The sequence below is a fragment of the Ceratosolen solmsi genome, unplaced genomic scaffold (genome assembly GCF_000503995.2).
Source record: "Ceratosolen solmsi marchali unplaced genomic scaffold, CerSol_1.0 scaffold27, whole genome shotgun sequence".
Classification (NCBI taxonomy): Eukaryota; Metazoa; Arthropoda; class Insecta; order Hymenoptera; family Agaonidae; genus Ceratosolen; species Ceratosolen solmsi.
In genome coordinates, this window is record NW_011948426.1 from 6,217,262 (window position 1) to 6,245,085 (window position 27,824).

General features: G+C 24.4%; 1 protein-coding gene across 1 annotated transcript in view; it reads right to left on the reverse strand.

Annotated features, from left to right (window-relative positions):
* Nucleotides 1-27,824, reverse strand: part of LOC105363284 (uncharacterized protein CG43867) — a 42,888-nt gene continuing 15,064 nt past the window's right edge. Inside the window, exons 3-21 of the mRNA XM_011500947.1 lie at nucleotides 20,179-20,346; nucleotides 19,595-19,780; nucleotides 18,428-18,669; nucleotides 13,983-14,191; nucleotides 13,816-13,883; nucleotides 12,871-13,033; nucleotides 12,307-12,543; nucleotides 11,558-11,834; nucleotides 11,059-11,332; nucleotides 10,099-10,488; nucleotides 9,213-9,386; nucleotides 5,139-5,431; nucleotides 3,697-4,030; nucleotides 2,382-2,621; nucleotides 1,658-1,794; nucleotides 1,456-1,585; nucleotides 723-932; nucleotides 390-525; nucleotides 1-75 (exon numbers count right to left, since the gene is read on the reverse strand). Coding sequence (XP_011499249.1) covers nucleotides 11-75; nucleotides 390-525; nucleotides 723-932; nucleotides 1,456-1,585; nucleotides 1,658-1,794; nucleotides 2,382-2,621; nucleotides 3,697-4,030; nucleotides 5,139-5,431; nucleotides 9,213-9,386; nucleotides 10,099-10,488; nucleotides 11,059-11,332; nucleotides 11,558-11,834; nucleotides 12,307-12,543; nucleotides 12,871-13,033; nucleotides 13,816-13,883; nucleotides 13,983-14,191; nucleotides 18,428-18,669; nucleotides 19,595-19,780; nucleotides 20,179-20,346 — 3,933 coding nt within the window. The 3' untranslated portion in view covers nucleotides 1-10. The remainder of the gene's footprint in view (nucleotides 76-389; nucleotides 526-722; nucleotides 933-1,455; nucleotides 1,586-1,657; nucleotides 1,795-2,381; nucleotides 2,622-3,696; nucleotides 4,031-5,138; nucleotides 5,432-9,212; nucleotides 9,387-10,098; nucleotides 10,489-11,058; nucleotides 11,333-11,557; nucleotides 11,835-12,306; nucleotides 12,544-12,870; nucleotides 13,034-13,815; nucleotides 13,884-13,982; nucleotides 14,192-18,427; nucleotides 18,670-19,594; nucleotides 19,781-20,178; nucleotides 20,347-27,824) is intronic.

The window sequence follows — 27,824 nt, forward strand, 5'->3', positions numbered from 1 at the left end:
AATTGCTATTTCATGGCCGTTGATGATCTGGAGTAGACTTAAGAATGTCGGGTTGTATAGGCAGACAACTTGAACCTGTAAATATTTATTGTGCATTTAAAATATTGTTTTATATTAAATTCACAAATAATCTAAATATTTGTATAAAACACCTATAATAAGGAAAAATAATCTATATTTAATGATATGATGATCGATTATTTAATACTTGTTAAATTATTAAATAATTTTTTTTTTTTAATTTTTTTTATATATGATTATATATATATATATTACTATTGGTGTAAAATGTATCTAATATCTTTTATTGTATATTTGTTTGAACATAAAAATTTGGGGTTTTATTATGATGAAATAATTTGAATAAGTTTATTATTTAAGCTTGAAACCTGTTGCAGTTCTCAAGGTAGACTTTATAGATCGATGTGAGCCATTTCGCGTTAAAGTATTCATTTGAGGTGTTCCAGGTAAAGTGTGACCCAAGGCATTCATGTAATCTGCTATTAATAAAGTAATTTCTAAAATCTATAAATGGAAAAAAATTAATTATAAGAAAATTATAATTCTAAATAAATGCAAAATTATAATTAATTTATAAATTTGTCTTAAAAAATTATTAATTATAAATTCAGTAATAATGGCATACTGATTTTAATATTTCATTAATTTTTTTATAAATACCCATAATATATATCTTTACACAAATTCTTTATTTGACTAACCTTGGGCTTACTAAGAGCGAATAAAAGCTTTTGCTCAGCAGCACCTTCATCTGGACATGCTACGAGCATAAAGTCATCCAGACAACCACCAAACGTAACGATGTTTCCGTAATTGTATCGACAAATAATAGCCATACTTTGTAATTCGAGCAAGGTAACGCTATCCTCTGATACTGCTATCCATACCGTTGATGGATCAGATTGTTTTAACTGTTAAACATATTTTTAAATTATCTGCTATAATTAATGCATTTTAATATATTTTTAGAAATTTTATAATTTATTTTTTTTCCTATTACGCGAAAATGTATTAATAATATTGTAATGTTCATTACCGCCATCACGAATCATTACTTAAATTATTTGCCATTTAATAAATAATAGATTCTGACTTGTACAATAATAAATACCAATATTCTATTTACGAAAAATGTAAGAAGAAATGATGTAACAATTTTGTTAATATGTTGATCGTTTGGTACATCGATTTATCTACTTCAACGTTATAAGAATTAATTAATAAAGGATGAAAAATGAACAGTACATTATAAATTCATTGGTCAGACGATTTACAAACAATATAAAATAAGTCATGAAAACTGAATGAATTTTTTTTAATTCAATATATTTACTTCAATAATCAAGGGTGATATATAAAACTATATATACGTACGTAGCTATGAGGTAAACCAAGTCTCTGTTTTTTTATTTTTATAATATATTTCTTCCTCACCTTAGCTTGATAAAGTGTTGCTCCAAAAAATGGCCATTTTCTTGTACAAGTCAGATAAATTCTTACACAATCTAAAACACTTCGCCCTTTTAAAGAAATCCATTTTTCTTGTAATTTATCCTGTAACTCTCTAAAAGTATTTTTTTTTTTTTTTTTTTTGATTAACTTAAGATAAAAATTTAAGAATATGTTTAATATTCACCTCAAGTGATCAGCAGTAATGTTTGAACGGTATCTAATGGGATAAAATTTATCTAAGGCTTGCAAAACTAAATGGTGGGGATTGTTACTTGATCCACTGCCACGTGCTTTTTCTATATTATATTCTCCACAATCAATCTACAAAACACGAAAAATTTACAAATAAAATAAATGATATTAAATTTGTTATAAATATCAAAAATAAAATTTCTTTCCATTGAAAAGTAAAAGAATCTATTATTTTAATTTTCTTACATAATAAATTAATATTAAACTAATATTTTACTTAATACTAAATTGATTATATTAAATTGAAAGAAAATTTATTTTAAATAAAGTAAAGTATATTCTAAATAAGAAACTTTTCATAAATATTAAATCTCATATGAGATAGCTGTTCGATATAAAGATAATATAAAGAGATTTTAAACTCCTAATATTGTCATTATATTTTTACTTTCAACTAGAAAATTGAATTTTAATAATATACTTTGTAAGCAAATGTAATTAGTAACGAAAAATATTATCGATAAATTATGTATAAAAAACAGAATATATGGAAAATATAGTGAAATTACAATTGATTTGACAAAGTACTTTAAATCACTTTTCAAAATAAAACAAATGTTTTGAATTATTTATTAATTAAATTTTTAGGGAATAAATAGATATATTTTGACTCTTCAACTTAATATTTCTATTAAAAATAAGTTCTCATTATTCACCTGCGCCATAAGTGCTGTAAGTTCGAAGGCCAATTCTCGGCTAACCGGGAACTTTCCATGAACGACTTGTTGATTAATTTGATAACATAGCAAAAGCCGCTCTCGATCCGTTTCCATTTTTGCTGCGTGTCTCCAATAACATCGAGATTTATAAGTAAGTTGAATCACCCTTGTGTTTTCGAACTTTCCAGATCCTTTTTCTCGTAATGCTGTTTCCCACTTGGAAATGATATCGCAAAGCTGTTTATGAAAAAATACATAGAAAATATAAAATCCAAACATCACTATAACATTATTACAATATTTATTATATTTATAAAATAAATAAAATAATTTATAAAATATTATTCACATATCATTTATTAATTTCTTGATAATTACATCAAAATAGTTATTTATATAACATAATTAATATTCCATCTAGGAATAACTTTGAGTTATCATTAAAAATGATATTTTAAAATATTAACAAAAAGAGTTAACAAAAACTCGATCTTTTATTAATATATTTAGAGATTATATTTATTATTAATTTTTCATTATTAAAATAGATAGAATAGAGTTAAAATTGAATAATTGAAATATATATTTAAAAAAATTAAAAAGCCATTTCTATACTATATATGATACAAACTATATTTTCTAAATATTATATGTCTAGTTCACTTATTTCATTATTTTAGTAAAATAAGAAAAAAATACATTATTCAGTCATAAAATAATATTTTACAGTTATTTAAAATGAAATTTTTATATTAGCATATGTATAATAACTTTTAAATATTGCTTTTTATCTTTAATACAATACATTTTGTGTAAAAATATTTCTTCTTGATAATTTGATTCGATAAAGATAGTAAAAAAATTAATATTATTTTTTCTATTAGCATTTAATACATACTTCATTTGTCAATTAATTTATTTTTACTCCATTCAACTGATTAATGTGTGTTATATATATTTATATATACAGAATTACTCGTTACGTTTTTAAACAAATTTTTTGTATTTGTATATTCTAGTTTTATTTTAAATTTAAAGAATTATTTTACGTACATAATATAATTCAATTAGTAATGTTTAAAGTTTCGAATATTATGTCTTAACATTTATTCTTATTTATTTATTTATTTATTTATATTAATTTAATTTATATTAAATTATATTATTTATATTATTAGTTATTTATCTTATAAATAACTAATTCGGTACAGATTAAAATTTTATGACATCCATAGACAGCCTACTCAATCAAGTACAGTGAAAATAGATTTAAAAAATCCACATATAAAGTGTTTTAATAAATGATTCTTACTTTAGCTTGCAGATCTATGAAGTGTTCGAGATCCTTTTCAATTGGATCATCACTAAAAAGCGTAAAGCCGGATTGATGTACATCTCTACAGCAAATCTCCTGATTAAGGGTCATAAGGAACTCTTCGATAGTAGTACTACCATCAAAGCTAACGACCTGATACGTTCCGTTGAGGAAATGCACAGGAATTGCATGAGGTAATGAGTGATGATAGGGATTTTTCAGCAAAATTGACAAAACTTCCATTCTCGAAGGTTTTACCTCTCGACAACCATTTTGCAAAGTGCGTTCTAGCGCCCGTTCGCAGTAGGCTGCATATTTACCACACTCCGTTCTATATATTTATAATTAGATTTAGTAGTTGCACTTAATTTAGAATATCACAATTTAAAACTTATTAATTCCTAAAAATGATAAGTAATTCTTTATTAAATTTAATTTATTTGAGCATATAAATACTTCTACATGATTCTATAAATTTTTTAAAAAGTTTTTAAAATATCTCTCAAATGCATTTTTAAAACATTAAGAGTAAGTTGTAATATAAAACTATATATTTATTTTATTATATTTCTATTATATTTTTTAAAAATTAACTGTTGATACGTAGTATTTTTAAAATATTAAATTAGATTTTGTACAAATTTATAATAAATAATAATTTACTATTTTGTCCTACTGATTTTTAATAAAATTTATTTTATAATTGTATAGTAAAACGTATGATATAATAAATATTGATTTTTATGTATTGTTACATCAAATTATTTTTTTTTTATTCACGTTATAAAAATTTAGATTAAATTAGATTAAATTAATAATAAAAACAGAAATATCATATATATACTAAATAAACCTAAAACTATTTTTTATAGATTTTTTTATTTTTCTTTAAATACTTTTATTTAAAATTTTTCTTATATGAATAATATATATTTCATTTTAACTTTCATTTATATATAAATTATTAAAGTATATATTTTTTCAATATAATTTTCATTAGCAGGATAATTGTACTATAAATATAATACATTTTTTATAAATTAGTTCGTATATTTTGTACAAAAATATTATAAAGAATAATCCGTATAATAAAGAGAGTATGTTTTCGTTTATAATGAAAAAACAAATAACAAATATAAATATAATAGAAATCGTCATTCACGTTTATATAGTTTTAAGTTACGATACTTGTATTGCATATTATAATCAATAACAATTTAAATATATTATAAAATCTATTATCTCTATTGTTAGAAATACATTTTATTATTATTTATGAGCTTCTAAAAATTGAAACTTTCGAATGAGAATTTGTGAGAAAAGTATTTGTGATATCATTTGCATTCTATAATCTATCTATCCATTGTTTATTGTAGTAGTATAAATAGTTGTTAAGAATTAAAAAGAATTGAAGTAGAAATATAACGAAAGCTTCTTACTTGGTATCTGCATTCCTCTGCAGATGAAGCTTAAGGTACCACAGCAATCGATTGTTCCTGGGTAGGAAGAGTGAGACGGCCAAGGCAAGCAGCTGCCACCCCTGGACAAGGACGTACTGGGCCGGGTTGGTCTTACAGTCAAGAAGATTCGCGGAGGAGTGAGCCTGCGTGAGCGGAGGACTGTGAGAAGTTGATGCAGTCGACTGAACGTCCGCATTATCGCTGGCCCCGCTTGTCCCGGGGCCCTGCGTATCGCACGTGAAGAGCGAGTGGGTGGCGCACAACAGGAGTTGCTGCAACGTCATGGTATGCTGGCATACTACTCCTTCCTCCAAAATTCACACACACGCACGCACACATTTATACGCTAAGTTACCTTCTCTCTCTCCCTCTCTCTCTCTCTCACTCTTTTTCTATCTACCTCCCCCCGAATTCTAAATTAGTTCAAGCTATATTCGACTATATTAAAAATTGTATTTAACAAAGAAAATTTCATAAAGGATTTTCAAATGTATCAAGAATTTACAAACTTATTAATTTTCTTACTGAGCTTCATTAAAAACTGGGAGCCTTGTATGAAATTAATATTAAATATTAGCTGAGATATGATTAATAATAAAATTATATATATGTATGTATATATAAATATATATTACTTTTTTCTAGAATTTTGAAATTCTACCTATCAATATAAATAATTATATTTTAAAAATACAAAAATTATTATCTTAGTTTTTAACTTAATAGTTTGGTATTCGATTTATATAAATAATATTAGATTTATTTTTAAATGAAAAACAATGTATTTAATATCTTTTTTTATAATTAAATATTGCAAGTATAAATAATGGGATGAAAACGTTGAGTTAACAAAGATCATATTATTATTAAATTTAGTGAGAATTTCGGTATCCAGAAATAATTTTTTCAATATATATTTAAATACTTATTTTTACATATATTAATCAAAGCAAGTAATTTCATCGAAAATTTTATAATATTCAGTAATAATATTAAATTATGATTTCATCGTGCTACTGTAAAAAAGTTCATACAAAAAAATAATTACAATCTCTTTGTTTTATTTGCAATTAAAAAATTCTCATATCTCATTTTTCTTGTAAGAAATAAAATATTGGCATGATTACTAAAATATTAATGTGTATAAATACATTTTAAGCATTAATTATACGGTGATGATAAAATTAGAATAATTAATGTACGTTGTTAACTTATATAATTAAAAAATTTATAAAATAAAATGAAATATTTTCTTCATTAATGCTTTTAGTATTAATGCATTATTTTAAAAGTTTCGAAAGAATTATATTTTGAAGACCTTATTAGAACCTTCTATAATGATAAGTAAATTAAATTTTTAATTATTAAATTTTATCTATTGTCAAAAATGTTGAGAGAATTTGAACAGTAGTTAATTAATTAAATATTTCATACATTTAATATATATTAGCCTATATTAAATTTTAATAATTTTAATTGACATAAGAAAAACTCAAATTTTAATGAAATGCTCGTTAGTTAAATATTTCATTAATTTAGTTTAATTTAGCTATTTTAATGTATTACAGTATATCGTATATAGTACTTTTAAATTAGTAATAACTGATTGATTTAACGATAATAAAAGAAAGTTTTTTTATTTATTATATTTTAATATTATCTTACATGTTGTTGAAATAAGAGAAATAAAATAATTTAAAAATATTTTTTAACTTTAATCTACTGTAATAGAATAATATTATATATATATATATATATATATATATATATATATTATTTTCTCCTAATATATTATAGAATATAAAATATTTTGTGGCAATGAAAATTATAAATCGACAATAAAATAATCTTTACAAATGTATATTTTTAAAGATTGAGTTAAACAAATTTTTCGTTTTAAGTAGAATAAAATGAACACTTTTTTATTTATAATTTTTTACAAATATGTAAAGTTAATGTTTTAATCCTTAATATTTGAAGATCAAATAATCACGATAATATTTTTACCAAGTATAGCAATAACGTTTGAAAATTTAAAACATTGAACATTCTATTCTTAAATAATCAATTCAATAATCAGCAATAATTAATAATTAAAAAACTGAAATTTATATGTTAATAATTAATTAATTGTCAAGTATAAAGCTGGGTTGAATTGAGAAAAATAATTAATGAAAGGGGTTTTAAAATAAAATATTATATTTAGGAGACTAAAATATTAACAGATGGAATTATGTAAGCGTATTTGATTGAAAAACTCTTTAAAAGTAAAAGCTAATTATCTTAATGCATGAAAAACTTAATAATTTTTAGTCAAACATACAATATACAGGAAATCCTAAATGATAAATTAAAATGTTTATCAGATTCTATTCTATAGATTTTGAGTTGCTTATGTTAGTATTATATAATTATATATTGATTACAATATGCCATAATTAATGTACATTTATAATTCGGAACTGATACTATTAATTAAAAAATTAATTAAATCAGCCGTCTTGTAAAATAAACTAATATCTAATTAAAATGAAGAAAAATATTAACTAAAGGGATAAAGATAAAAGAGAATAAAAATCGAGAGTCTAAAGAGAATGTATTTCTTGTGTGTGATTTTTTCATGTACACCAACATACCATTCTGCAAATGTGCGTATAGCTAAATGTACTTCGAATTAGTGAAAGCACTTTTTTTCTAATATAATAAGCTTATACATCACTCTTAAGGAAAATAGAATTCTTTCGAAGTACATTTGGCTTGCCTAATTGGATATATAGGACGTTGAGTGATATTAGAAAGTATTACACAATTGAGTTATTTTGAATTATTTTATGAAATAGAGTATATGAGCGTTTTTATAATTAATAATCCTGGAGATATTATAAAAAATGTATTCTTTTAAATAATATAAATAAATATATATATATATATATAGCGGAACGTTAAAATTTTATATAAAATGTATTGGATAGTTATTATAACCATGGGTATCTATGTATATATAATTTATTTATATTCTAGTTTCAGCAAGTTAATAATTTATACTTAAATATACATAGATATTAAAATATATTTGATAAATATCATTTAGAGATTTTTTAAAATATATTTACTACTCATTAATTCTATTCATAATCATAATAATATAATATAAATAAATTAATATTTTAGATATATTAGAATCATGCATTTGTGTTAGTATACATATATAGCAGTAGCACATATAAAGCAGCAAACAATAGTAAAATGTGAATCGGCATTTCATAACTAAATTTATTATTAATTTTTTGTCAAGTATAGTATATTAAAAGAACATTAAATTCATTATTTTTTTACTAATTTTAATTAGTATAAAAATAGCAATTTGTTTAAACATATATGTTGTCAATACGATCATTTTTTTATTTTTATTTTTATTAAAATGATAAATAGAATATATTATTACTTTATTAATTAATTTAAGAATATAAATGTTAAAGAAACATATAGTCGATAGTGAAAATTTTATGGAAATTGTTATTAACTTAGGTAAAATAATTGTTTTCATACTTGACTGAGTTTACCCAATGCATAATTTATTATTTATTAGTGAGATTATTTTTATTTTTAATTATTAAATAATAATAATAATAAATGTTATTTTTTTAGCTATTTGAAATATTGAAATTGATATTGAAATATTAATTTGAATAATTACTATAAATAATAAAAATTCAAATTTATTCAAAGTTCAATCTGTATCGCGTTTGATCGATTATGTTGTAGTTCAATCAATTTTGCACTTAATATATCATCGAAATCATTGATATTGTATAAAAACTTTAATAATAATAGAAGTTAAATTATTATTAAAAAATCAGCTTAAAAAGTATTTCCTTTTATTCTACACTTTTATCCAATATTTTTCAAATAACATTTTAAGAAATAACTTTATATAAAACATGTTACTGATTATATGCAATCGTGCAATGGGTAAACTGATGTGGTTAAACAATAAGCAAAACTTACAACACGCGCAATACCCAGCAACATTAGTCTGGCTGCCTCTTTTACCTGTACGCCCAAGCGATGCTGTGTGTGACGACTGGTTTGTTTAACCAAGGCGCATATAAATTCTGATTGAAGCTCCGGTTGATCTAGACACTGTTGCAAGGCGTTTTGCGCAAGAACGACATGATAGTCAATACCGGCTTGTTCGACTGCGACTGACATAAATAGTTGAACAGCCTAAATTTACGAAGAAAAAATTACTTAAGTTGAATAAAATAAATTCATAGATTCTTTCTTATAGAATATTTATCAAACTCGAGTTAATCATTACTTTAGCAAATTTTAAATCATACGTTAATAAAAAATTAAATTATATTAACATAAAATTTAATTAAATTATTCTCCCCTTATTAATTATTGCTTAATTTTATTTAAATTTAATTATTTAAGTTTATTAATTTATTATTTAAGTAATAAAAGTAATAAATTGGTAAAATTATAGTCAATAAAATTCATTATTTCCATATTCTACAAATAAAATTATTTTTCTTTTTCAATAATAACAAAACGTAAATTATTTAACTGAATTTTTATTTGATTAGTTTAGTTATTAGAATTTAATATTAATAACAGTAATAATTTTATATAGTAAAAAATATTTTTTACAGATGCATATAATATATAAAATCAATTATAAAATAAATGAAAGTTAAATAAATAATTTTAAATAACAAAAATATTTATTAAAATATTCGTATTGGCCTTGGAAATATTTCCATCATTATATAATACAACCATTTTAATTCCGAAAATATAATTACCAATCTATCATTTATATTTCATGTAATTCTTCATATGAATTTAAAAAAAGATTCAATAATTTCTTAAGAATTTATGATACTTAACATATAAGCCAAAGGTTATGAAAAAATAAGAATAATGAACTTACCTTGAACAATTTTATGGCTTCTATCTGCAGTATTTCCGAGGTGAGACTTGTTAAGGGACTTGTTATATTCTCTTTAGAATGTAATAATAAAGGATGTCTCCAAAGTACGCAATTTGGATCGCCATCGGTCTCCATGAGCCTTTGAACGAGTTGCTCATATTGGGTACCAGCACTTGGTCCACCACCGGATACAACTGTTAAGTGATACAACCAATTATCTTTGTCTTGCTTATGCTGCATAAGTAAGTATGTCGGGCCTTGATGAGATGGGAAAATTCCAATTGTCTGCTCATGTGCAGATTCTGATTCGCGTTCTTCGCTATCACTATCCGAAACATGTTCGACTTCCTCAACGCGAGCGTCTCGCATATTTATCTGACCAATAGGATTCTAAAAAATACTATGTTCGAATTAACATTCCAATTTAGTGGTTCTTAATTATAAAGATATACTATTTAATTATTTATTTATCTAGCTTCTTATTTTCTTCTTATTTGCAATAATATCAACAATTATACTTGTGTATATATTTATTTTTTATAAAATAATTTACAAAAAAATTGATTGTTTTAATAATTGTTATTTAATATTTATAATTTATTATTATTAACGGTTGTTTAATAATGTTATTTAATCAATATTAAAACATTGCTCTCAATAAAGTTATGTCCGATAGACAATGGTAAATTTTGTTTTTCTTTTTGTAGGATTTAAACAAAATTTATACTCATTTTCAGTTTTTTAAATTATAAGCCATCGTTATATTTTTTTACATATAGATATTTATTAAATAAAATTACAAATATTTTTTCCAAGGCCTGTCTTTAAAAATTTACTTATTTATATTTTATCTTAATTTTTTTTATTAATTAATTTATATTAATTTATATTTGTTCTTTTATATTTCCTTTGAAAATTATATAAGAAAAATTAATCAATTATAACGTAAATATTACGTACCATGTCATTCGGGCATTTGAAATAAAGAAACATTTTTCCAATAAGAACGCACCAACATTTTTTCGCATGGCCATTTTTTACTTTTGTAAGCCAGCCTTGTATCGTTGGTTTATTGTCTTCTTTACTTAATAAGAGTTTCGTAGCATTTCGTCGCTGTACGTTTTGTAACACTCGTATCCAATCTTCCATTGTTGCTATGCAATCAGCGGTTAAATAATAAGTTTTTTTTCCAATTGCAATTTCAAAAGTAGCTGCACCTTCTGCTCTATTTATCCTGTATAAATTACACATTATCACTGGAATATTCGTCGATTTTCTTAAATTTCTATTATTTAAATTCTATTTTTTTAAAATAAAATGATAAATTTTGAACATTAAAGACTAGAAACAAGTCACTAAAAATTAGTTGGATATATTTTTATTTAGTATTTAATACCTTGTTATTAATGTTAATAGTTTTTATAATAAAGTTTGAATAGAATGTAATAGATGTAATAACCTGCAAACTTCGTCAAGAAAAATTTGACCCTGTGGCTTCCGATTAATATCATTTTGGCTCTTCCAGTAGCATAATACACCATTTTTCAATACAAAGTATCGTTTCCTCCAAGTTTTGAGTTTACCACCGAGTTTCGCTAGGTGACCTGTTTTCTCTAGAGACTCGAGTCTCTTTGGACTTTCACCAGAAACACGCAGAAGACTTGGCATGCTTGACTCAAGAGACGTTGAGCTTAAAGCATCTGGTGGTATTGCGTAGTCTTCTGACAGTCCTGATTCTAATTAATTTTTACATATGAAAATATTGATCATTTTTAGTTTTTTTACTGTTATGAGAACTATATACAAGAGAAAATGAACAGATTAACAATTACATTATCAATTAGTTAGGCGACAATAGTTTTGATATACGGTAAAAAAATTTCATAACTAATCTTTATATTAGATATCTTATTGATAGAACAATATATATAGATTCTTTTAAAATAAGATTTTTATCGAAATGTATTTCAAAAATTAGAAATTCTGATTTAGATTTATAGTCATCTACGATATTTATATAAAAAATGGCAGAAGAACATATGAAATAGAAAATGAATAAAATATAAATTTTTAAATATATAGTCTGGCAAGTCTAGTCGTACAAAACGGCTTATAGTGCTAAATAAATATTTCTACAATATATAAAATTTCAAGTTACCATTAAACATTCTTTTAATTTTGTAATTAATTAAACTATGAAGAATTTACCACGCTTAATGCTTTTACTCGGTGAGCCACTAGAACTACGTTTAGCTGGACTAAGACTGCTAGTAGTTTTGATACTTTTTGACGGACTACTACCGCTGCCCAGAGATGAATCTGTATTATCAGAAGAACTGTTTGTAATTCGTGTGTTTGTCTCCGTCTGAATCTGGTGTTCTTCCCCATCAGAACTATCGTCGGAACTGTCGCCAAAAGGCATTGATCTTATTTGACTAGCTCGACCTGTAATATTAAAAATAAACATGAAAATTATAAATAGAATATCTCAATATCTTAATTTTTTGTGAAAGCAAATTCAATTAATATACATGCCATATAAAATAAAAAATTTAAAAGCGCGAAAAGTTTTTTTTTATTAAAAATTGTAATATATGTTGAATATATAATCGAATTGAAATTATACATTAGAGTTTATATTATATATATATAGAAAATATGATGAAAGATATTATTAGAATACACAATACATTTGTTGTATTTGTATGATATCGCTTATGAAATAAACAAAAATTGTAATTATTTATTATTATTATTATTATTGTTATACACCTTTGACTGTAGCGTAAACTGGAACTGAAATATCACAATATCCTTGTAAATTGTGTGCTGTTAAATTGTGTCCAGTATGAGAGTGCTTTGATGTATTTGTTATTGTTGAAGGAATCGATTCATCATTCATCTGGGATCCAATTCCTAATCCTCCATCAGCCACCTAACATATTAAAAACTTATATTTACTAAGAAGTTCATTTCTTGAGAAGCATTTTCTTATTTTATTTAAATATTAATATAATATGGATATTTCTGATAACTTAACTTTTTTGTATTTATTAAAATATACAGACTTGTAATTACAATTTCTATAAATTTTTTAATTACACATAAATCAATTTTCAACGATATTAATAAAGTTTAATATTTAAAACTCCCTATTACTCGATTACACAAATTAAATTATAGAATTAAAAATAATATTGAATTAAATAAATCGCTATGGCAAACATTACCAAGAAATTGTAATAAATTATCAAAAATTATTATTTAGATATTTTTTATTGCAGATCAATTTCATGTCGATAAAATTTAATGTTTTTTAAATTGATCATAAATTTCACTACAAAAAGGTCATTTAATAAAATAACAATTTACTTGCTTACAAATGGCTTGACAGTAATTTAGATTGATGCTCTAGAACACAACGTTTTGCGTTACAATCCATTATAATGTTATAAATACAGCACTAGATATAATAAATAGTAAATTGTGAAATGGCTTTGCAATCAAGAAAATTAACATCGCTCCATCATCTAATGTATTCACTAACTGTCAATGTTAATGGGCATCACATTAAAATTATTGTTCATGGTTGATCATATTCATCACTATGCAATCGTATGCTGCCACCTTATACATCCATATACAACTACATAAAGGTACATAGTAGCAAATAGATTAATAGATTGAGAAAATCCACTGGATGTCAAGTATCGTCACCTGGTAGATTTTTGCCTCCCAACTAGGGAATCTGTGAAGCGGTGGGGTCGGTGGCTTCGGGATATTGAGTTCGGATTGCTGGTGGTGCTGCTGTTGCTGCTGCTGTTGCTGCTGTTGCTGTTGCTGCTGCTGCGGCTGTTGGTGATATTGCTGCTGCTGTTGATGATTGTTATGCTGTTGTTGTATCCAGGCAGCAGCTTCACGACTTGGGGTATAGATCTCGGCGTAATCGTGGATGGCTTCGTTCCCGCTATCTGCACTGTCGCGACTTTGGCGGCTATGGCTCTCGGATGCTGCACCCGTAGCGATGCTGGACGCCGTGTTCGGCAACATCACAAGACTCTCTACTGCTGCAGCCAACTCCTCGGATAGCAAACTGCGCGGGCCAAGCGACATCTTTTAATCTTGTACTCAAACAAACGGAGCCTTGCAACGTTTTATTTGTTTCGCAAGCATCGATCTTCTTATGAGTAACAACCTAGAGTTTTTCAATAAAAAATGAACTCAATGTAAGAACATTAATGCTCTTCAAAGACCAATTAGCTTTTATTATGATTGTACTTGTAAGAAGACTGAAACTTTTGAGAACACAATTTTTTCTTTTTGAATATGTTAGCATATTTCATGCTTTCCTTTGATGTCAAATCGATTACTGAAATTTACTTAAGGCTTTAATACAGAAGCATGAGTTGCTCTGAAAAATAATAGATTTATTAGAAATACATTAAATAACAGCTATTCTAATTGTACGTACAAAATATAAGTACGTACCAATAGTATTAGATAAGATGTAAACAGTCTTAAGTCCTTCTAGACATTAAAATAAATTTTATAACATACCTATTCTGTTATGTTAATAATGATAGGCAATTAATTAAAATAAATTATAGTATTTATAAATTTAGTCATTTCAAATTAGTATAAATAAATTAAATTAAATTTAAAATAGTAAAATAAACTTTTTGAAGATAATCGAATTATTTTTTGCATAATATATAATTATTTATAATTTCACAATATCAAAAGAATAAATAAAAAATTTATACTTTCTCTTTCATATTTGCAACTTTATGGTATGACTTTATAATTAAAAAATATATAGTTACAGTTTTAAAAAAAAAAAAACTTGACATAAATAATAACCATATATATTTTAAAAGATATATTAAAAATAGGTTTTACCTTAAAAATATAATTCGTAATTCTAATGTCACCGGTTGTGCTTAAGTTAATGTTTTTTTGAAAAAATCTCTCTTTTAAACTGAAATGTATTTATACATTTATACTGTTACACTTTTTGAATTTTTACTAAAATACATTACTATAGTTATATTTACAATTACTATATCTATGTTTATAAAATGTAAAATTTTCTTACTGAAATTCTTAAAATTATAAATTACAATCTTCATTAAAAACTTAAATGATATGAAAATAAACTATAAATATTTTATCTGATTATGTTAAAAATTTTTCTTTTTAAAAGATAAAAGCTAAATATGGTATAAATAATATAAATATAAAAAAATACATTTTTATTTATTGAACAAAGAGAATTTTTAACATATAGCATAAAGTTTAAAAGATATCAGAACATAATTAATCAAAATCAATACGCCAAATATTTCAAGCTGATAGATCCCTGCAGGAAGTCCCAGAACGTTACAGGGTACCATATTTTGTTTAAAAAGGCGCCGCTATTACGTCGTGAGTCCTCCCAAAGAGAATAATAATGCACTTTGAATATTTTGAATATTTTAAAATAAGTATCTATATTTTGTATTAAAAAATCATTTCTAAACAATCATTTACTTTTACATTTTTTATTATTGTATTATAGGATAGTGACTTTGATTTTGTACAAATCCTTAAAAATGCTATCTTTATTGATAAATTTAATTTAAAAGACTTTTTGGAGCAAAGCCACAGAGCAGTTCGAACAAATCTAAGACTTTATGTATTTTATTTTTCTATTCCTTATTATCTTAAAAATATATTTATAAAATGTTGAAACAAAAATTTTAAATATTTTGAATTATATGTGCATGTTGAATTATATTGTTTGTGTAAGCTATTAAACGCTTGAAATTAAGCAGGGTTAAGCACATTTTACCTTATTTACTTTGTAGTATACATAAACTCGATGACGCTTCGATGTATTCGTTTTTAAGCATAAAGTCAATAATAATTCTTTTTATGCTCTGATGTACTCATCCTGCAGATGTCTGAGCACGATAATTTAATTTATTACAAAAAAACTGTAATTGAATTATTTTAACTATAAGATTTAACAAATAATAAAACGAGATTAAAAATTTCCTTTAAAAAGTTGATGCACTACTTATATTATTATCCATTTAAATATTAGTTTAAAAATATTAAACTTTAAAAATTTCGATACTATAAAAAAAAAATTTATAAAAAGTTAAAACGCTAGGCAAAATATTTTCATTTACACTCTTTAACGAAAATTAAATATAAGAGCGAATTTCAGGTTTTTCTTATCGATATGCTTGTGGTAAATAAATATTTAGATTTATTGCATTCCATTTTTATTTTGATTGCAAAAAAATTGCAAATATAATTTAAAGTATTCGAAGACATAAACTGAAAAAAAAGAAATTTTAATTTGTTTTTTAATCAGAAGATATTTACACTACAAACAATGTGTCTCTTTTACCGACAAAATATCTCTTTAGGAATAATAACATAAAAATCAAGAAAATGTTTAAAACATTAAAATTTTCAATAATGTAATTCATAAAAACTACGTTAAAGATTTCAATTCAATAACTTTTATATGAATCGTTAAAACTTAAGATTCATATAGTATAAAAAAGAATTTATAAACTATAAGCATAGGATAATGAGTACAGGCTTACGATATTGAAAAAAAACTCTTCTTTAAGAATAAATTTATCGTGCAACTTATAACTGAGCTATGTTTCTATGAATTCACTATTTATAATCAAATTTATTCCATTAATATAATGGATTCGATTATTTTTTTATCCCAATATAATTACTACTCAGAGGATAAACATTCTTGGTACACTTATGAAGTAGTAACAGCAAGTGATATATTAAAGATTATATTAATAAAGTAAGGCGATTAAGCAATAATTTTAAAGTAACACCTCTAATTTATACAAACTTTAGTAAGATAAAAAAAATAAATATATATATGTAAGGGTTTATAAAAAAGGAGAGCTGAAATGCTGTGATTTTAAAAGTCGTTAAAAAAATATTGTCAAAAAAACTATAATTATCAAAATAGAGCTGATTTGAGAGTTATTATTCTTAAAATAATAATATTAAATGGTTGGAAATTAAAATGAAATCGCTATCAATTGCATCACAAAAGTTCAGTCAAGGTAAAAACTTGTGGAAAACTGAAAAGAATTCTAATAATTATTACAACCCTAGTTTATATTATAAATAATAATAAATTATTAAAAACGACTGAAAACATTTTTTAGAAAATTGATTTATTCAAAATTGGGTACTTTAGAATTATATAAAATGTTAAATAATTTTTTTAAAGAATTCCAATGGGAAGGTTTCTAAACATTTTTATACTCGATGTAAATTTTTTAAGTAGAATAAAACTTTACTTTATAATATTATATGAATACAATATATATTTAAAAAGTATGTCATATACTTTTAAAATTATGGAATAGAAAATATAATAATGAATTTGTTCAAAATAATTCTGTGGCTTTTTCTTTTAATTTCTGAAATGAAATATCAAATTCATTCAAATTTGAAACTCATTTCTAAATTACATCTTTCCTTCTGTATTAACTTCAAATTTTACGAAATTAGTTGATACATTTTATCCCTTTATAATTAAAAGAAATTTCTCATGTATAGTGGATTTAATTAATTTTATTCAGTAATATTTATAGAAATTTAATGATTATAGTAACGTTTAATATTTGATTCTTGATCTTAATCTCATATTAATTTCTATAAATTTACACACTGATTTTTATAATGAATTTCTACAAATTATATGATGTGAATTTTATGATATTTTAACTTTCAAAAATCTTTTAGAAATAAATAGTTAAGGAAAAACTGAGTTGAAAAAATATAGAGATTATAATATACATTTAGTCATCAATCTTCAAATTAAGAATTTTATGTCGATATATAAAGATATCGATAGAGTAAACCTTTATGATCTTTCTGATTTTCTTCATTTTTTTTAACTGTTAAAATTATATGACGAAAACTCAAAAATCATATAGGATGCATTATGAACTATATATTAAAATGTGTTATTTACAGTAAATTATTGTATTTTATTATTAATGATAATATTAATAATAATTTTGTAAAATCGATAGAATATTTAAAAATTTAAATATTATTAGGAACAACATGTATGGATAAATTTTGAAAAAATTGTAAAGTAAAGCAATATCAATACTAATTAAGCATATACTTAATTAAATATCGTACTGTTTATTAGCAAAGAAAATGGAAACAGACAAGAAAGAAGTATAGTTAACAATGGTTAAAAGTTAATGCCAATATTTTTGGGCTTAGATATACATATGGATATCTTGAATATGTTGAATATAGAGTTTATAAATATCCTCACCTGGAGTCCATATTTGCGGTTTGACTGGATTGCTGAATAGTACCGCAAGCAGATAAGTGCCTACGATGTCTGGTACCAACTATGGTTTGTGGCTCAGCTACACTCCCCGAGGCCTGGAGTAGCTGACTTCCCGCGCCGATACCACTATTTTCTGGGATCACCTGGGCCGTGCCTTCCAAACTCTCCGATCTTCTGCGCAGACTCGAATCGATTTCCAAAGATAAAGAGGCTCGGGTTGGCAACTGTGGATTACAAAATAAAATTTTAATAATTAAATTACAAAATAAATAATGGTCAAAATCTCCAGTTCGGTTTACTCACACCCATTACTTTTAAAATAACAATGATTAATTTTGATTATATTATTTTTATACACTTCTTAAATACTACTGCGTCTATTTGATTAGAATCTGATTTTATTTTTGTGCAAGAAATTTTATAGATAGAATTAAGATTATTTTATGTCTAGATAAGGTAATAATTTCAAATATACGAAATAAGCATAAAATAATTTAGAAAATTTTTTGTTCTTTCGTTTGTTAAGTGATATAATTGGACAGTCACAAAGGAAATTTTAAAAATATAATATAATCGAATTAAACAAGTTTTTCACAAAAATAAAAATTTTTTTTTAATTAAATATGCATCTACACTCTTCTTACCTAATAATCGAATAATAAACTGAAGCGGTAATTAAATTATCTATATTTAATTTTACATTAATTTGAGAGATCTTTTATTTGAATAATAGAATATAACTTGGATTCCATTACGCTTCAATGATCGTAAAGCCTCTCATAAAATAAAAAAGTACATCCAAATTTTTAATATTCTAAGAAACACAATTAAAGAAGTATATAGAATATATTTAAACAATTTGAAATCTAATCGATTAATTTCAGTTCGTTATATAAAAAGTAATATAATATAATATAATATGATACAAAAAGTATATAATATATTATTTGAATACATTAAAAATTATATCATACAGAATTAAGAAAAAATAGTATTAAAAATTTTCTTCCATGAACGAGATTATTAATAATTAATTGAAAAATTAATTTATTCGTTAACTGTTCCCTATTAAATTTGTTTATATATAACCTCAAATAAGTATTATTTTTTTAGAATATTAATATTAAAAATCTAGGATACCGAACTTACAGGCGGTCTCAATCCAATATTAGTGATATGATTGCGCAAAAGTTCAAGTTGTTGGTTGCACTTATTATTTTGTTCTCGTAGATGCTGATTTTGTTGCTCAAGTTCCCGCAGTTTGTTCGTCACCCACTCTTTTATTCGTGCGGCTTTCGCTTCAACTTGTCTTGCGTCCTGCAGTCGTAACTGTCGCTATAATACAAACGTCAATACACAAAGGCACTAAATATAAATAGATGAAAGTAAAAGTTTTGATGTATAATATTATTTGAGGTATTAGTTTATTCATTAAATGAGTGAAAACCAATAATAACTGAGTAAAATAAACTTTTTAGAAACTTGGATCATTTTTATTATAATTACTTTCTTATTTTTCGAAATAGATATCTTAAATTTATGTAATATGCACATAAGAAAAAATTTTACAAAAAATACGAAAACTAAAATTGATACATTATTAAACATTAACTTAATTAATTTGTTAACTTAAATTAATTAAAATTAATTAACTTAAATTAAAATATAAAATATATGATTAAGAGATAAAATTGCTGATAATCACGTTGATAAAATATCAAATGAATACAGACCTGTTCTTCGACTTGAGTCTCTAATTTAGAAATACAAGCGCAATGAACCTCTTCAATTTTTTCATTCTGAGTATCAGAAGTTGAAGGCAGAGAATGTACTGGAGAACCAACTCCGGAAGTATTTAAACAGTATTCACCCTTCACAAGCCGTTCCTCCATCATCCGTACCTACAACAAATTATTATTCTTATTTATATCTTCTAATATTATTAAAATAATTTCTACTTATTTATTATATTCATAATATTAAGAAGTAAATAATTATAATTTTATTATTAATAAATTATTTAGATAAAAATGAAATGTATTTTTATATAAAATGTATTCGAATTTATAAATTTTTAATTAATTTTGTGTTAATATTTAAATATAATTTATCTACGGCTTCATCATTGAAATTTAAAATACAGAAATTAATATTATATATAATTAAAAATCTAATTCTATTATTTAATTACATAGTAGTTAACATAGATGAAAATGTATTTGAAAAGACAAATAATACATTCGCGTTCAGCTATGTTTATGAATTAATAACTACTAATAATAGAAAACAATATTTTTAAGAGTAAAAGTAAATTTTTAAATCATAAAATTCAGTAAAAGAGAAGTACATCTCGAAAAAACGTACTAATAAGTCGTAATAACTTTACCTAATTTGATAAAGTAATTCAGAATATTATCTACTTTTTATACATATTTTACATTCAAAAAAGTAAAAATAATTCATCATCTTCACCTAAATTTTAATGATTAGTTTTAATTTTCTAATTAGATGATTTTTTATTACAAAAATTAAATAAAAATGAGTTTTTATTATCACAATACCTTTTTCTTGATATAAGTAATATGTTCGTAATATGATGACATTATGAATTAATCTAACAATGTTTATGGAATGGATATTTAATATTTATTTAATAATAATTAAGAGGAAAAAATAAGTTTCACTAAAAGTTCCAAAATGCCAGCTCATACTGATTATAAATTCACTTTAACGTACATCCGACGATCTGTACTACTGTGCAGTGTGTACATACTGTCGCTTTACATGGACTGCACCATTCAAAATGTAGAAAAAAGTATATGATTTTAAATAATGGAGGGATCTGAAGCGTCTCTTGCGACACGTGCGCGCATTCCATGTATGAACGTACCTACACCCCCTCGGCACTGAGCAGCTGTCAAAAATCGATGTCGTACATGCAATCTCTCGTCTATCTGTCTGTCTCTCTCTCTCTCTCTCTCATCTGTCTGTCTCTCTCTCTCTCTCTCTCTCTCTCTCTCTCTCTCTCTCTCTCTCTCTCTCCCACAGGCATACACTTACATTCTCTCTCATATGCACATATACTCTTTCACGTATACACACATTTGTGTAAGCACAGTATCATTTATGTAGCAGAAGTGTTGTCGACGAGACGGAGAGTTAAAGCTTCGTACAGCGGTGTACGTCGTTAAGGGGATACACTACAGACGACGACACGCGAGAAAAATCAATACTGGACGTTATCCCTTTTCCTTTCTTCATTTGTTTTTTTATTTTATTGTATTTATATATATATATATATATATATAATATGAAGTGTACAGTATGCTAAATAAATTGATTTTCTAATATGATCAAGTTTTTCTGGTCATAGGTCTTAATGATTTTCTTCAATTATTGATTTTTCATTGGATTAAAAACGTAAGTATTTTCTAGTTTAAATTCAAATATTTAAAAATTTTAATTTATGCTACACACTTTTTCACTTTATTTAATTAAATACAAAATTATATAGATAAATATAAATTATTACACCAAAGTAAATAGTTATTTTTGTAATTAACATGATTTTCAATCGGTGTAATTTTTTCACAAGCACTATTATGATATAGTAATTATATACATAAATTTACCACTATAGTATATTTTTACATAAATATGTTCATTCGTAATTGTATATCAACTACTTTTTTTATTTTTACATACAACATATTTATTGCCAAGGAATGAAGTTAAATAAAAAGAACATTGACAACAATAGTATAGCCTTAAGTTTTGACATATTATTTTTCTATGTATTATAAGCAAAGCATAAAATGGTTGGAATTTATATTAAATTTCAGTAAAATAATATATTACTTTAACTAATAATTCACTTTAAAATAATAGATTTTATAATGATGAATAAAATTCAAAAGTTCTTTTTTTTAGCATTGACTTTTTAATATTTTTTATTAATAAATGAATTATTTATGATATTTTAAATATAAGAATTAGAGAAATTTAATTTAATTACAAAATAATTAGAAATATAATTATTAAATTATTAATATAATATAATATAAATATAAACTTAATATAATTAGAAAATACTAATATCATTATAGATTATCATTAACAATACCATTAACATAATATATATAAATATTTGAATTTTACTTATTGCAATTATTCATATGCATGAGTACAGGAAACAATGTTCGTAAATAACAAATAATAGCAGATATACGGTAAACGATGATATCGATGTACAATAAAATGAAATCCAATGTTCTTTTCATTTACGAAATCTATACTATTTAGTAAAGAATGCATTCATTATGAAGTTATCTAATTATGAAATACAAGTTACAGCTTTATTTATGATATATTAGTATTTGGAAAAATTATATATCACAAAGAGGTTCGCAAAAAGGGAGAACAGGAAATGGTAGAAGTAGCTTCTCTCACCGTTCAAGGGCTCCATAATTAGAGCGATTAGAGGAGTTGGAGTCAGAGATGGACACGGAGATGGAAAATGAAGACTCTTCAATTATAATCAATAAGTCTTAAACACATCCTCCTTTACCGCTGCATGCAAAATAAAAATCTCCTTGCACACTATTGTACCGATACTGATAAAAGAAGCGATAATAACAACAATAATAGTGGTAGTGACGGCTAAAACAACAGCAGCAGTAGTATCAATAACAATGACGATAATAATGAGAAACACGAATCGGTTCTTTCTCAACTCGCGTTGACGCTCCCCGTGACTTTCGGAACCAGATTAAACTGGGACTTTCCTAGAGGCTTTCATATCCACGCGGTGACTCATAGCTGGCTCTCAACCAAGCCTTCCCCATTGCTTCCCCGTCACTTCCCCGTCGTTTCCCCGTTGTTTCCCCGTCATCGATGCCTACGAGACCTGGAGGGGAAATTAGCCAGGCGAAGCTTCCATGTATGTGGACCGTCCCTGACAGTCAAAGAGAAAGGTTTTTCTCATTTTTTTCAGAGGTCTTTTCGTATTTTCCTCTCTTTGCCTATGTATGCCGAAGCTTTATATATATATATATTATTACGTTTCAAGGCATTTTGAGCTTTCCACACGACTATGGAGCCTCTTTCCGGGAATCCACACATCTTTTCAGATTTGCAAGTACTTTAAACTTAATCTTTCTATTATTTTTTTCGTTTTTTACATCTTATATATTTGGTTGCAAAATTTTATAATTTTTATTTATAATATCTCGTTCTTTCGAATGAATACAATAATTACTCTTAACTAAATAAATAATAAAATTTTTCTATCTTCACTGATACATGAATAATATGACGAATATTTTTTAATATACGATGCATATTAATAATAAATTATATTGTATTCCTTTCATAATTACCAAATACAATAATTATTTGTATTACTTAATAATTTTATTGGAAATGTATTTTTATAAATTTGTAAATAATTATTATTATATTTAATTATAAGTAATAATATTTATAAGGTATGTCTAATTTCCATACCTTAATAAAATTTCAAACTACTACTTTTACAATCTATTCTTATGTATCATGAAAACGCGATCTTATTTTAAGGGATATTTAAATAAATATTATATACATATTTTTAATTTCTTTCAACTTCTGTACAATGTTTTTATTAATAAAATAAAATTCTATTAACATTTAATAGAAAAATAACATTTTTTTTTTAAATTTTAAAAATATAAAATACTCCATATTTTATCATAATTTTAGATATTATAGCGTGTAACGGCAATAATTTAAATGTACTTGTTTATTAATTATAAGTGAAATATACTTTAATACTTCCATATAAATCTCTTTAATGTATTATTTGATTCATTATATTGTAAAATATTTTAAAAGCTTTTTATAAAAATTTACGAATTTAAAATTTATTTCATTCTTTAAATAATGTGGATAAAATATGAATTTTATTAAATTGAAACATTCTAATCACAAATGATTGAATATCGAGTATTAGGTATAATTTATAAAAATATTAATTAAATATACATTTAATAAAGATATTATAAATTCTTTTTAGTAACATTGGTAACCATATTTCGCTAATGATTTATACAAATTTTATATATCCATTCATATATATATTTAAACCACAGTAAACAGAATAACTAAACGAGCATTATTTATTAGTTAAAACATTTATTATAATAAAATAAAATCTAATTTTTCAAAAATTCATACATTTATTTGAAATTACTTTGAAATTATACTACTTAATTTGAAAAACTTTTTTTTAATTACATTAATCTTTTCATTGTTATGATTAGGTAAACATAAAATTGATATTATAAATAACAAAAATTGAAAAATTAATATTATTATACGTGACTTAAATTAAACTTAAATAACTTATATTCAATAAATATATATATATATATATATATATATATACACACACTTACATATACGAAAGCGAGAGTAATGATTGATTGACAATATTTACTTTAAATAGTGTTATAATTATTGATAGCTTAAAAAATAATTATTTATTAACTATATAATAAATACTTAAACATTAATAATAAATTAGTTTTTAACAAAAATAATATTTTATTTTAATAATTATTTTTTTTATTTATTTCAATATAAAAACAAGTACAATAGCTTACTAATAGGATTAATCTTATAAATAGTTTACTGAAAATATTTCGCAAATACAAAAAATATACAAAGGATCTTTTATGAAATTTATACTGTTCAATAATAGATTTCTTTGCATATTTTTTGATATCTATTCTTGAATATGTACTTGGTGTTTTAAATACATATTTTTTAAACAAGCATTAAATGAAATATAATCAGGATAGAAATAAATGAGAAAATTATATAAAAGATAGAAATATATTCTCTTTAAGAAGTAATATATAAAATTTTAATATCACTCAATCACTCGATTTTGTTCTAGCAAACGATCAAAAAATTGTTTCTTTACAAATTATACAGTACAAATCACAATTAATTCAAATAGTCGTTACAAATTCTTTTTAACTCAAGAAATCTTGAATTACAGAGGTATTTTGTGTAACAAATGAATCTATTAGTGTTTAAATATTGAGATAAGTTATAAAATAGAACAAGAATAAAATATCCAACCTTAGACAACATTACAAGCAAAATTTTTATTGTAAAATAATCTTATTCATCGGAATAAAAAGCTCTGAGATTTATAAAGCAATAGAATAGTGTATAATGCTATATAGAAGGTCAATGACTGTCTGCCTTTAGTCGAATGACCGCGAAGCTTATAGTTATGCAGTCGATAACGGTCGGGTAGTAAAGCGCTTTCTTTCTCTCTCTCTCTCTCTCTTTCTCTCTCTCTCTATTTTTCATCACCTGCCAGTATCTTCAAACAATATAATCACTAACATTTGTGACTTCAATGATTCTGGTAGAAATTTTTTAATTAATAAAAAACTACAGCTAATAGAATACATTAAGCTAATAGTTCATATAAATTGGAAAAATGATAGTATAAAACGTAGTTATATTGATAATTATTTTATTTTTATAATTTAATTGTTTTATTTGACTAACAAAAATTAATTGTGTAAGTTAAGTACCAAATCAAGAACAAAAGTATATAAAAGATTTTTATCACATCTTATATAATATTTATTTATTATAAATTTTAGTTAATATTATTGTTTTAACAACAATAAATTAAAAAATTAAAGATAAAGTAGTAATTTGGAAATAATACAAGTAATATGCAATTTTTAATTAAAATTTAAATAACATAGTGATTGATTGAAAATCTATAGAAAAAAGACAATGTTTTTTAAAGAGAAACTATTAAATAATATTTATTTCTCTACATTCAATACAAACAATATTATCACTGAAATGATCCATTTATAAAACCTTTATAAATGATATTGAATTCTAATTAAAATCATTCCGTCTATTAAGATATTTCAATATAATCTTAAAGTTAATAATGAAGTATAAATATAATAGCTTATTAAAAATAACAATTTATTTTTATATAAAAATTAGCCAAGTTTTATATTAATAATTACTATTAAAGTATTATATATGGAAGCAGCTTATCCCTTAATATTCTAAGTGATTGAGAAAGAAAATGAGAAAGAATCCAGTTCATAATAACCGCCAATATTATAAACTACGTATACATTGAGAAATAATACGGTAATTAATAATAAATATTTAAACATTTTAATTTTGATTTATATGTTAATATAAATAAGATAATTAATAAATAAGATAATGAGACTTACTCAGTAAATTGTATGCTACATTTTAAATGTTATCTATCAATGAAATTATCCTGAATCCTTTTAATTAAAAACTTCAAATAAATAATAAAATTAATTATTTTATTATGAATAATATTTTATTATAATTTTGATAAAAAAAGTCATATAAGTGAAAACTACATATTTTTTTATGTTCAAGGGAAGTAATAGAAATCGGAGAATGTGGAAATGCAAGAGAAAGAGAAACAGAAAAAGCAAAGAAAATATAACGATCGATTGCTAGTTTAAGAGTTAAGTTTAAAATATATGGAGGATTATCAGCATAACCTTTGGGTTATTCGACAATTTTAAGTATGTTTCTAAATTTAATCGGTAGACAACAAATAAATTTTAGTTATTTAAAAAGTGATTCAATGTTAACAATATTTACAAAAATTGTTATAGAAACATTATACGATCTATACTATCCAATCATCCAACTATTTCGATGAGAAAAGCATCACTACTTAATAATTATACTGGCTCAGTGGAAAAGGAAAAGGCACGGATTCTGAAGCGAATGCAGAAATAAAGGCAAGGAGACCAGTCGTATACCTGTCACGAGTGTCACCTGCTGGGATCCATAACACAGTGGCTCATGTGCAACTGGGACGTTGTTACCTTGCGTACGCGATCACGAAGACGAAGGTGAAGGCAAATGTAAAGGCAAAAGTGAATGCGCTGTCCTACCTGGGGCAACTTTCACAAATTCACGGACTGGAGGATCTCCTCACGAAGTTCGGACCCATAAGAGGGATGTGCCGAAGCCGGTCTGCCTTCTGCCATCTTGGCGGAGTCATACCACTCGGCTGGTATTCTTTCGTCCGTTAACTCCTCTGCCACCCCCCTCTCGCACTGTTCGCGTGCGCTTGATTCCCGAACGAAAATCAATGCCGTCAAGAGCTGCCGCCAAGAGCTACCGCCCGACCCCTTTGAGCAGCGCAAATCGATTTTGACGAAAGCAGCGCCACCACCTTTGCTCCTAGGGGATTCTAGTATATGTCGGTAAGATGTCACCATACCAGTCTTTTTTACCAAAGGAGAGCACCTGAATACAGCAATCTACTTGGATATTTAATTGTAAATAATAC